Source organism: Talpa europaea, assembly GCF_964194135.1.
Source record: "Talpa europaea genome assembly, chromosome: 3".
NCBI lineage: Eukaryota > Metazoa > Chordata > Mammalia > Eulipotyphla > Talpidae > Talpa > Talpa europaea.
This window is the reverse complement of record NC_140069.1, coordinates 132,956,800-132,969,433: the sequence shown is the minus strand read 5'-3', so window position 1 is coordinate 132,969,433 and position 12,634 is coordinate 132,956,800. Positions and strand designations below refer to the sequence as shown.

The 12,634-nt window shown below is 52.9% G+C and overlaps 2 protein-coding genes across 2 annotated transcripts; one reads left to right on the top strand and one right to left on the bottom strand.

The window, feature by feature from the left end:
- Window positions 1-1,055: 1,055 nt before the first annotated feature.
- On the bottom strand, window positions 1,056-3,566 carry ARF5 (ARF GTPase 5; the record flags this gene model as incomplete). The annotated part of the gene is made up of 6 exons (XM_084229495.1): window positions 1,056-1,261; window positions 1,361-1,486; window positions 2,009-2,080; window positions 2,559-2,668; window positions 2,930-3,010; window positions 3,500-3,566. The coding sequence occupies 6 exons, from the start codon at window positions 3,564-3,566 to the stop codon at window positions 1,175-1,177; spliced, it is 543 nt and encodes a 180-aa protein (XP_084085621.1). The 3' UTR covers window positions 1,056-1,174.
- A 3,871-nt stretch (window positions 3,567-7,437) lies between these two features.
- GCC1 (GRIP and coiled-coil domain containing 1) lies at window positions 7,438-10,952 on the top strand (the record flags this gene model as incomplete). Its single annotated transcript, XM_084230952.1, has 2 exons — window positions 7,438-8,469; window positions 9,657-10,952. The coding sequence occupies 2 exons, from the start codon at window positions 7,438-7,440 to the stop codon at window positions 10,950-10,952; spliced, it is 2,328 nt and encodes a 775-aa protein (XP_084087078.1).
- Window positions 10,953-12,634: the final 1,682 nt, after the last annotated feature.

Genomic DNA, 12,634 nt, shown 5'->3' with positions numbered 1-12,634 from the left:
GTATCCTACAAATTTTATTGATAAAACCAGCTCCAAACCTGGAGAAACTAACAAACTGAAAGAAAAATGGAGAAAGACAAAAGGCATGGCGGTGATACTAGGTGGGTTTTGTTAAGCTTTGTTGGAATCTACAGGGAAATGTGCAGTGAAGCCCGCTTGGAGAACACACCCACAGCCCTGGCTCCCTCTGCGTCTTGCCTACTCCCCACAGGTGTGTCTTCTCAGGTAGAGTGGCACACAGTGAGGAGCCGTAATCCCCAAGGTGCTCCCGATGGTTTATAATATGAGCCTAATAGATGACTGGCGCCGAATCATCGGGGTAATTTAAAGATGAATATTCTCAGGCTTCAGACTAGCCCTTATGAATCACATTTTCCAAGTTGTCTCAGCGCCCCTCGTTTTAAGCAAGTATTCCCTCCCCTTCAAATTTTAATGTGCATAGTAATCAAGAACCACTGAGAACCACGGCTCTAAAAAGCTAGGAGATGGACAAGAAACGGGAGTCATGTGGTTTACAGAACCATGGAGAGAGATCCTGTAACATTCAGGAATGTTCCCTTGGAATTGGAGACGGAACGGGATTTCCTCCACTGGAACTTGATGCTGGTACTTCTAGCATTAAGAATAAGGAGAGAAAAGCTGAGCTAGGCGAAGGCAGCAATGTGTATGCTTGCTGGGGGGGAAGAGGCCTTAGCTGCTTTGAGCACCTCCATATTGTCTCTTGGCACCCAATACCCCAGCAACGCCGCCCCTCCCGCTTCTAAGCTACAGACAACACCATGTACAAACCACAGCAAATTTATTACTCAATATCCAGTGCCACATCATAGCACCACCCGGAGCCCCCACTTTCCTCCCCACCTGGCCCCAAGGGTACACGCGAAATGGAAAAAACAAAAAGTAAACCCAGATCCCTGCTCCTTCTCTGGAAGAAGGGGCCTTGGCCCTGGAGCCCCTTCCACACGTCCCAGAAGGCGGGAGAGCAGATCCCTCCGTGCCTAGAGAGCGAGGCTTGAGGCTCCAACAACAGAACATGCAGGTAGGAGCAGGAGCAGAGGCCCGTGTGTGGGAAGAGGTGTGAGAGGGAGGGGCACTGCCTGAGGAGTCCGGGAGTCTGGTCCTCCCTGGGATGCACGCGGGAGCTTCCGGGCAGCAGGGGCCGGCCCCTGGTTGGTTAGCGCTTCGACAGCTCGTGGGACAGCCAGTCCAACCCATCGTACAGGCCTGTGCCTTGGGTAGCACAGGTGGCCTGGACGTACCACTGTGGGGAGAAGGAAAGAGGTCAGTAGCAGGGAAGAAAGTGGGGGCTCTTACTTCCTGCCCCAGCTTATGGCTCTCTTGGGAGAGGAAGGACTCGCACCGTGCGGCTGCGTAAGTGCTGCAGCCCCAGCTTGTCCGTCAGCTCGCTCACAGGCATGGCGTTGGGCATGTCCTGCTTGTTGGCAAACACCAGCAGCACCGCATCCCGCAGCTCGTCCTCCTGCAGCTGAAAGAGGTGAAGGGAGTAGAATTTGTGCTCCCAGGGGTTCCCTAGGCTTCCTCCTCCTTGCTGGGTATGGGGAGCCCCCTTTTCTACCTTTGAGTTTACTTGTGTAAAAAATATATTAGTGTGTAGTCTACTGCTAAACACAAGACACAGAGTCATAAATAAGCTTGAGACCATCTAGGCCTTATGTCCAGAAAGGGTGTGTTTCAAATTTGAGTATGTAGTCAAATGACAAAGGTGCTAAAGAAATACCAAAAATGTAAGAGGATATCTGCACCACATATCATTTCCCTTCTCCCCACCCATTTCTCAGACTCAAATGTAGAGGCGGAATAACTCAAGGAAAAAGTCAATTTATACTATTTAACTTGATCCAAATTCAAAATGGGATGAGATACAACTGTATCTGTGTCCACAAAGAGAAACACATTTCTCTGCCTTCAAAATCTGTGGACCATTCCCCACCAGCACAGAGGTCTCTCCCAAACTAAGGGTTCAGTTCCCAGGGTTCTGGGTGCTCACCATCTTCTGGAGTTCATCAGCAGATTCCTGGACCCGCTCCCGGTCATTACTGTCCACCACAAAGATGAGGCCCTGAGAGGTAGAGGAGAAGGGAGGGCGGACAATCACTCTTGCTTCGGACATACCCTGTCTGCCTCTCTTTTCTTCTCCCACGCTTTCATTGTGTCTAAACCCTTGTCCTCTAGCAAACTTCCACTAAGGCTCTGTGATGTCCTGGGCAGAAACTGGAGACACTCTGCAAAGGAGTACAGCCCCTGTCCTCAGGCAAGCAGACTCCTTAAAAGACAGGCAACAAAACAGGAAAGACAAGTGATGGGAACTAACCAGGCAGTGAGGAGCCAGGGCTTTGCTTTTAAAGTCTAAGGTGGCTAAGCCTCAGATGACCAAGGTCAACCTGAAGAGCAAAGCTAGTCTATAAAAGGGTAGGGAGTAGAAGGGGGTATTTTTTTCCAGGTCTTGGAACCCAAGCAAGCCTAACATCTCTTCCTAATCCTCCGCATCCCTAAAGCCACCTCTCCTGGGTGTGGGGAGCCCCCCATCTCCTCTCTACCTGAGTGTTCTGGAAGTAGTGCCGCCACAGTGGGCGAATCTTGTCCTGGCCTCCCACGTCCCAGACTGTGAAACAGATGTTCTTGTATTCCACTGTTTCCACGTTGAAGCCTGCAGATAATTGGAAAAAATAGGAGGAAAAAGTCCTGAAAGGAAGGAAGTCACTGAAACTCCTGGGCCTCCTTAGGGACCCACACCGGGAAGGCCAGTGTCCAGGCCCTCGGACAGCACAGCTCGGGGCCGGCCGCGCGGGGATCCAGTGACCCGCTTCTCAAGTGGCTGGATCTGGTGTCGGGTCGGCGCCCGCTCCGGGCAGAACCCGGTGCCGACGCCCAGGCCCGCCGGCGCCTCCCGGGCTCGTCCCGCACTCACCTATGGTGGGGATGGTGGTGACGATCTCCCCTAACTTCAATTTGTACAGGATCGTGGTCTTGCCGGCCGCGTCCAAGCCGACTGCAACGGAGAGGGGTCAGGGCTGCGGGCGGGCGCGCGGGAGCCCCCTAGAGCCCAGCGCGGGGGACAGGCCCGGGCGCCGCCGCGATGCGGGCGCAGCGCCCGGCGCCTCCAGGTGTGCGCGGGGCTCCACCTCCGGGCCTCGAGGGCGGTGCGGCCGGGGAGCCGGCTGCCCCCCGCGGGCGAGGCCGTGGAGGCCCGGGGCGAGGGGCCGCGAGGGCCGCGCGCCCTAAAAAGTCGCCTCCAAGGGCGGAATCCTCCCTCTCCCCCGCGGGCTGCACCCCGCCCAGGCCCGCAGCCCCGGCTCTCGGGCCCGGGGGCGGCTCTGCAGCCCGGGCCGCCCCGAGCCGCGGCCGCGGGGGCGAGGCGGGGTGCGGCGGGGAAGGGGGGCGCGGGGACCGGCGCCGGCCGCGGGGCGCGGGGCTGCGGGGGGCTGCGGGGGGCTGCGGGGGCCGGCGCCCCGTCCCGGCCGCGCCCGATCTGCCTCACCCATGAGGATCCGCATCTGCTTCTTGCCGAAGATCCGCGAGAAGAGCGCGGACACCGTGAGGCCCATGGCGGGGCCCGGGGGCGGGGGCGCGGGCGCGGGCGCAGGGTGCGGGCAGGAACCGACCGGCCGCGGGGGGATGGGGCGCAGCAGCGGGAGGAGGAGGGGGAGGCGCTGTCGCCGCCGCCTCCGCGCGTCCGGGCCCGCCCTACGTCACGCGGCCCCGCCCCGGCCCCGCCCCCAGCGGCCCCGCCCCCGGCCGGCCCCGCCCCGGCCCCGCCCCCCGGCTCCGGCTCCGGGGGAAACCCAAGTCCAGCGAGCGTCCCAGGCGGGCTGGTGGGGCCCGCGCCCGCTTGCAAAGGGGGAAAGGATCTGGGTCTCCGGGTTTTTAGTGTTTCTGCCCGATGTTTGGCTGTTGAGCCGGCAGCCCGAGCGGGGTTGAGGAAAGCGTTCAATGCTCCACAATGGCTTCCTGCACCCCCTTCTTCAGAGGTTGCGTTCTTTGGTTTGTTGCGTCCAGCTCACTCTGGGCTCCGGTTTAAGGTTTCGTAACTAGCAGTGTCGACTGTGTGCACGACGCCCCTGGGGGAGGGGATGCTCTGTGCAAGTGTCTTAGATCTTCCTTTTGCACTCTCAACTCCCAGCAAGGGACTTTGCTCCTATTAGGTGTTTCAGTGACCTAGTATCTCAAGAGAATGCAAGAGGTGGGAGAAGCCCAAGTGCTAGCTGGCCTTCGAGGTTCCTTAAAAAGCTGCTTCATAGGCCCCCCCTCCCCAATCAAAAGATGACCATCTCTGGCCTTCGTGGTCAGACACCCTACTCCTGCAGACTGGAGAACTCCTTCTTCTCTTCAATGGCCCTGGAAGCGATGCCTTTCAGTTGACCCAAGCAGACTTTCTGAAGCTCCTTTCTCACTTTGCCACAGATCTGGAAACTTGGATTATTAATACACAGCTACTGAGGATTTTGTGAGACATTTGCTGCCCAAGACCCAAGTAATCTGAGGGGTTATAGTAAAATAGAAATTTAAATTTCTTCTGTGCCTGCAGCCAATTAAGCCGACCGTGCTCCTCTTCCCATGGGGCCCGGTGTGCAATGGCTGCAAACAGCAGATTCCTTGGTAGTGTATGCGGCCTGTTCCTTGTATGGGTTGCTCTAAGGGACCTTGGAGACAATCCTTTTTAGGGGTCCTTCATGTCTGCCTTCTTCCTGTCCCCAATGTTAAGCTCCAGACAGATAGGCTTTGGGAAGCCCCAGGTTCCCAAAGTGGCCAGGGTCTACATTGGCCAAGTCATCATGTCCATCCATACCAAGCTGCAGAGCAAGGAGCATGTCATTGAAGTGCTAGGTAAAGCCAAGTTCAAGTTCAAGTTCCCTAGCCACCAGGAAATCCATATTTCCAAGAAGTAAGGCTTCACCAAGTTTACTGCAATTGGACACATGGTAGCTGAAAAGTGTCTTATTCTAGATTCCTGTGGGATCAAGTACATCCCAAATCACAGCCCCCTGGATAAATGGTCTGGAGGGTGAGCGGCCTGCAAGACTAAATCGAGGGGAAGCTGACAGAGACACCTACAGACTGAGCGCTGTGCCCCCTGGTGCGGATAAAAAAGCCGAGGCTGGGGCTGGGTCAGCTACTGAATTCCAGTTTAGAGGAGGATTTGGTCGTGGACGTGGTCAGCCACCTCAGTAAAGTTGGAAATTGTTTTGTGTTAAATAAACCTGTAGCCAGAAAAGAAAAAAAAAATAAATTTCTTCTGTGGTAGAGACAGGGTCCATTATGTTTAGCAAATGCTTGCTGGGTTAAAGTGGATTGACTGGTTTACTCAGTGGAGCAAGGGCTGGTGTTCTGCCTATTAAGGATTCTTAGTGGGAATTCAGTTGCTTATGGACTGGACATGGTGAGGTTAGCTGGGAATCATCCATTCATTGTTTCATTCAACGGATATTTACTGAGTACCACTATGTGCCTTTGTTCCGAGTATCAGTTCTTTTTTCTTTTTTGAAGGTTTGCCTTCAATAATCCTCACAACTTGTCATTTTTTCATTTGTAAAAGATGATTCATATCTGCCCTCACTATCACTTGAAGTTATAGCAAAGATTGAGAAGATAATACATCTGACCTGCAAAATTCTATAAAGACTTGGGGCACCAGGCATGACTGAGTGCATGGCATTCCTTTACTCTCCAGTCATAAACTCACATTCCTCAGAATTCTATTACTAGGCTGAAAAGTAGACTTAAATGTGTATAATAACACAAGCAGTGGTCACCAAGTCAGACCAGGTCTTTAGCTCTGTCCATCCCTGTTGCCACTGCCCTATTTCACTACCTCTTCTTCCCTTGATTAACAACCTCCTGTGTCTACTGACCCTAGGGATCTTCTGACCCTTTCATGAAAATGTTAATGGTACCGCTTTTGAGATTAAAATCCTTAGTGTCATATCAGATAAAATCTAAATGCCTTGATTTGGGTCTTCACTTACTGTGCCACTCTCATCTGTTACCACCTCCTTCACATAGATTAAACTACTACCTTGAGATGATTCTTAATGTTTCCTGGGTGAGTCAGGCTTTCTTAAAACCCCAGGAGTCCTTTTCTCTCTGGCCTAAAATGCATGTTTCCTTTATTTCTAGTTAGATAGGCAATCACTACTCAATCCTGCAAATTCCAGTGTATTTTTCCTGAGAGCCTTTTCTGCCTTCACTAAACAAGCCTCCCTCCTCTTAACTTCCACATCACTTTGGGTGTACTCAAGACATACTGGCATGCTAGTACGACGTGTGTTTGTATGTCTGGTTCCTCACGAGAAGTGAGCTCCTTGAGGGCAGGACCTTCTCTTTACGGTCCCTGGAACAGTACTTGGTATGTTCAAAGTAGGACTGACCTGGACAGGATTTCTAATTAATCTCTACATGCCTTCTCTTCCATACCTGTGAAAAACTGTGCTAATAACACCCACCAAACAGAATTACTGTAAAGTCTAAAGAGCACAACGCCTGAGAAGCTCCTGGAATGTGGCTGGCACTTGCAACGGACAGCTTGAATACAAGGCGCCCTCTCTATGAATTTAATCGATTCAGCAGAGCTCAGAATGAGTGCTAATTATTTTACTATATGTCTACTAGGTTCCCAACACTGCCCTAGGAAGTGCTGCAGTTTTTTCGTGGGCTAAATGGGACTCTTAATGGTTGCTCTGTAGGGACAAAAGGACTGAGCAGTCAAAGGCGTCGCTCACGGGGTGTTTGGTGAGGACTCAGGACACGTCATCGCTCGCTGACCGTAGGTCGAAGGAGAGCTCAGGCGCCCTCACCCAAACCTTAGCCCCGTGTCCTTGACTTTGCTTGCTCGACTCTTCCAAAGAGGCGTCGGCTGGAAGCCATGCTGGGCGCGGATCCCCGCACCGGGCTACCCTGGAGCTGAAGGGGCTCCGCCCCCCCCAACCCCGGCCCACGGTGGGGGGGGGGGCGGCAGGGGGCGGACCCTTGGCGCGGTGCTGACGTCACTTCCAGCGGACCCGGAAGCGTCGTTGCTGGTTGGCTGCTGTAGTTAGGAAGTCGTAATGGACCTGAGCTTACATTAAACCCTTGGCGGACCGTGGGCCCAGGAGCCGGGCCGGGCCTGCTGTGGCCTGGGTGAGCACGGACAGCAGAGCGCCTTCTGGGCTAGTCCCTGCGAGCCCCCGGCAGTGCATTCCCCCGGGGCCGGGCCGCCCCGCCTTCAGTACAGGACCCCGCCTCCTCCTGTCGGGGCCTGGGACCTTGGGGGTGCTTCTGCCCGGCTCCCCGGGCGCCGCGCATCCGGCCTCCGCCAGCTGCCAAGTGCTGGTGTGCGGTAGGCCAGCTCTCTCCCCTTGGTTTACAGACCCCGCCAGCGTCTTTTCCACCCTCTTCAGGGCTTCCCGAACGCTGACGTGGAGCACCCGGTTCTGAATCCCTATGGAGAAGTTTGGGATGAGTTTCGGAGGCGGCCCGAGCAAGAAGGACCTGCTGGAGACCATAGAGACTCAGAAGAAACAGCTCCTCCAGTACCAGGCACGTCTCAAGGATGTGGTCCGTGCCTATAAAAGCCTGTTGAAAGAGAAAGAGGCTCTCGAGGCCAGCATCAAGGTGCTGTCAGTATCCCACGAGGCGGATTTGGGCCTTGCAGGTGTCCAGCCTCCAGGTCTCTCCTTTCCTGACTCCGTGGACGACCGGTGCTCCACTCACAGCGAGGATAGCACCGGGACCGCCACCAGCTTGGATACTGCTGCCAGTCTCACCAGCACCAAGGGTGAGTTTGGGTTAGAAGATGACAGACTGGCCCGTGGACCACCACCTCCAAAGTCTGAAGAGGCCAGCGGGTCGGAGAGTGGTGTTAGCAGTAGCAGTGGGGATGGGCTACCTGGGGGTGGGGAGGTAGATAAACGACTTCACCAGCTGAAGACTCAGTTGGCTACTTTGACCAGCTCTTTGGCTACAGTCACCCAGGAGAAGTCTCGCATGGAGGCTTCTTACCTGGCTGACAAGAAGAAGATGAAACAGGACTTAGAGGATGCTAGTAAAAAGGCAGAGGAGGAGAGGAGCCGTCTGGAGGGAGAATTGAAGGGACTGCAGGAGCAGATAGCAGAAACCAAAGCCCGTCTTATCACACAACAGCATGATCGGGCCCAAGAGCAGAGTGACCATGCCTTGATGCTGCGTGAGCTCCAGAAACTGCTGCAGGAGGAAAGGACCCAGCGTCAGGACTTGGAGCTTCGGTTAGAAGAGACCCGAGAGACCCTGGCAGGGCGGACATTTGCAGCCGATCAGATGGAAGGGTTTGAACTGCAGACCAAGCAGCTGACTCGAGAGGTGGAGGAGCTGAAAGGTGAGCTACAAACTCTTCGAGATGAGAAGAATCGGCCAGACCCCCGACTGCAGGAGCTTCAGGAGGAGGCCGCCTGCCTTAAGAGCCATTTCCAGGCTCAGTTGCAGCAGGAAATGAGGAAGGTAATTGTCTTCATCTCCTTCAGACATCAGTCATTTAGCCTAAAGTGGGAAATATATTAGGGTTTTTTCTCCTTTGGTAGCTAGAGCTAAGTGACTGTACTGTCATTTTTGATATGGTTCAAAAAGTTCCACTCATGAGTCCTGGGAAATCCTGTTTTGTGCAGTGTTGACGGGATCCACAGAGTGTGTTTCCAACAGGATGTGGATTTTCAGGGTGTAGGCTAGGTGGCTGCCAGGTAACTCTGGCTTCTGGGTGTTGGGATCTGATCTGTTGTGCTTTTGAGAGCAATGTAGTGGCAGCTGTGCAGTGAGTTTGTACGTGTATTTTTTTTTCCCCAGGTAGTATATATTCTTTTAGGTATATGTCTATATATAGGTAGATATGTATGCCTATAGGCAGGGTGGCTGAAGGGGCCAAAGGTTATTTTCTCACAAGAAATGTCTCTTCTGGGGGCCTCCCTGATGGTGCAAGGGGTTAAGACGCAGCCTATGAAGCTGTTGGCAGCCATGCAGCACAATTTTGATCCCCGGCCAGATAGGGAGCTGCCCACATGGCGCAGCAGACCTCTCCTGACTCGCCCGCTGCTCCCCTCAGCAGTGTATTTCAGTCACTCTGCCTATTCTGTTCCCCACTCTGTCTTTGGTGAATCCTCTCACCCCCCACACCTCTGGCCTGTATCCCAGCTCCTGTATGCATAAATAAATAAATCTTAAAAAACAAAAACAAAAACAAATGTCTCTTCTAATTGCTTTCAGTCAAAGGTATGCTATTTTACAGTGTCTCCTTTGAGTGTGGCAAGAGACTCAAGTCAGTTTTGAATTTCCAGGAATGTTAGAAGAGGTAAAGAATGTAGTATGATTTCCTAATAGGATTTGGGGAAGCACATGATAAAAAAGGTAACACTCTTGATACGTGAGCTCAGTGTATGGTAGGAGAAAGTGGAAAAAGTAAAGCACGAATAGCAGAACCACAAAGTTGCTTGATATTACTTGGTATAATATGTGTCCTGGAGCAGAACCTTAGCAGGCTACAGGAACTTTTAGTTTGCTCCTGAATCAACAGAAAAATCCCCAGTGTCCATTCTTGCTAGGCTAACCCAAACCTATAAACATCTCATTCTTTTACTTTCTCAAAGTTTGCTTTAGGGCTCTGTGACTTCTCTGGATGTATTTCCCTTATTTTACAGACAGCCCTTGCCGAGGATCAACTGCGCCAGCAATCTCAGGTGGAAGAGCAGAGGGTGGCGGCCCTGGAGAATCAAATATCTGAAGTGTCAGAACTGCTGGGCACCTATGAGAAAGCCAAGCAGAAGGACCAACTGACCATCCAGAAGCTGAAGGAGCGCATTCTGCAGCTGGACCTGGAGAACAAGACACTGGCTCTCGCAGCCTCAAGCCGGTCTCCGCTAGACAGCCACGGGGAGGAGTCCAATCTAGACATCAATGTTCTAAAGGATAAGATGGAGAAGCTGAAGAGGCTGTTGCAGGTCGCAGCCAGGAAAAGCCAGGTGACCCTGGATGTGGAGAAGCTCTGCGACCTGGAGAATGTGCCCAGCTCAGAGGCTGCTGATGGCGAGAAGGCTACTGCGCTCTACTACCAACAGGAGCTGAAACAGCTGAAGGAGGAGTTTGAGAGGTACAAGACAAGGGCCCAGGTTGTCCTTAAGAACAAGAACACCAAAGATAGCAATCTGGCCAAGGAGCTGGAGGACACGCAGGAACAGCTCGCAGAGCTGAAGGAGAAGTACATCTCCCTGCGGCTGTCCTGCGAGGAGCTGGAGCGGCAGCACCAGCAGGAGGCCGAAGACTGGAAGCAGGAGCTGGCCCGGCTGCAGCAGCTCCACCGGCAGGAGCTGGAGAGGAACCAGCTGGACTTCAGGGACCGCACGCTGAAGCTGGAGGAGGAGCTGCACAAGCAGAGGGACCGGGCACTGGCTGTGCTGGCTGAGAAGGACTTGGAGCTGGAGCAGCTGCGTTCTGTGGCCTTGTCATCCGTGTTGCCAGGCCGCAGGAGCCCTGTGGGTGGCAGCGGTCCTGGGGACCCGACTGACGTATCTTCCCCAGACAGCCTGACCCAAGCTCTGCAGCTTGCTGCGGCCAATGAGCCCACTTTCTTCCTCTACGCAGAGCAGTTGGCCCGCAAGGAGGTGGAGATCACATCGCTGAGGAAGCAGAAGCACAGGCTGGAGGTTGAGGTGCATCAGTTGCAGGATCGGCTGCTGGAGCAGGGTGAGCAGCATCGAGAAGAGGTTGGGGCCCTGCAGAGCCACATTGAAAAGAACATCAGGGACCAGAACAGGGAGGGGGCCAACCTGGAGTACCTCAAAAACATCATCTATCGCTTCCTGACCTTGCCTGACACCCTGGGCCGCCAGCAGACGCTCACTGCCATCCTGACTATCTTGCACTTCAGTCCGGAGGAGAAACAAGTAATAATGCGGCTCCCAGCCAGTGGTGGCTGGTGGCCTTCTGGCAAGAGATGATGCCATTTTCACTAACTGTTGAAATTTCTGTGCCTCTTATGTGGGAAGGGACAGACTCTGGTTTCTGCTGCCTCTTCTCTTACTCTAGCGTTTATTTCTTCACTGTGGTGAACTGGGAGGCATCTTCAGTGTGGGATGGGATTTTCTGCCAAATGCCATTAATGCCACTTTATTCTTGGGCCCTAGAGCTACTTGAACTGTTGGGACAGTATCTTCGGGTGTTTGTGAGTGAGGGGCCTTGGAAGAAAGGTTATGTGAGGTTATTGGGAGAATGTGAGAATCTTTTAAAATTAGGTTTTTTGTTTTAATGCTATGCTCCTGGTGCAAAGCTAGGAGTAAATGTGACTCCCAGGGGAGTTCAGTTACTTTGTCCACACGTGCACGGACTGGCTGTTGATTCTGTTGCATCACAGCCCAAGTCTGGTCCACTGCTGCCCCAATTCTCTGGGGAACCAGGAAGTGTGAATTAGTGACAGGATTGTTTGCTAGTCAAAAGGGCCAAAGAATAATGAGTTGATCCTGGAACCGGGAATGTGTGTCTGGTGAGGTCCTGGGGGTGACTTACCAGTCACACAAAATACACCGCTTATAGCCTGGCAAGGACCCCATCTGCCAGCTTGATCTTAGGGGTTTCCTGAGTGACCTGCTTTAGGCCTAGATTATAGTAGAACCCTTGCACTTAACCCTGCCTTAAACTGCCTGCCTAAAGTTGGCCTGAGAGCGTGAGTAAATAACGGTTTGCGCTCCCTCAGTGTTGAATTACCATTAAGAAAATGCTAGCTCCTCATGGGGGGTGTGTGTGGGGGTGTCCAGTCAGGAAGCTGTGATCCTGCCTGGAGATGAGGTATTGACGCAGAGATTTGCCCCCATTGTTTCTGCCTTTGTAGGCACAAGGAAGAGGAGGGAGATTTATTGCAGAGGATTTCAGAAGATTGCCATGACCCTCCCGGGAAAGTAGTGCAAGTTCAGCTGAGGCTGGGCTGCACTTCTTTCAGCCCCATGGCATTTTGGCTAAATCTCCATGTTCCTGCAGCTAGTGTTCATGGTTACTCTCACTGGGGAATTTTGCCTGTTCCCTTAGGGAGGTCATTCCTTTAGGGAGTTTCAGGCCACCGTCCTCTTCTCCCCACCACATTGTTCCTCCTTCCTGGGAGTTTCTTATATTTGGTCTTACATAAGTGGATTCATTTTGCACTTAGGACAAGGAGGCTTCTTATCCAGCCAGTCTGGAAAGGAAGGGCCAGAAAAATCAGGTGGAATCCATCAGTCCCCCTTTTCTTTCATTTTTCCTGCTTTTAGGGATCTTTGGGCCTAAAAGATCAATGCTTTGCCACTCACTGGACTAACATTTATTTTTTGTTATTTTATCATAGAGATCTGTTTTGTGAGGGCTTGGGGTACAGAAGACTTTGATTAAATGTTCTGATTGGGATACTGGGTGACTTGGACTATCTTAAAGCAGGGAGCAGACTTCTGGAACAGAAGTGAAGTATTCAAATGATAACAACATAAACCATGGAATCATTAAACTTGACCAGCTTTGCCTGTCTGCTTCTGTAATGGTGTGTACGTATCTGGACAAACAGCGGGGGAAGGTAAACAGTGAACTTACAGGGTGGGAGTACTAATTTATTCTGCTAGTGCAGGAACCGATTCCAGGGAAGAATACCACAGTGCTTTCA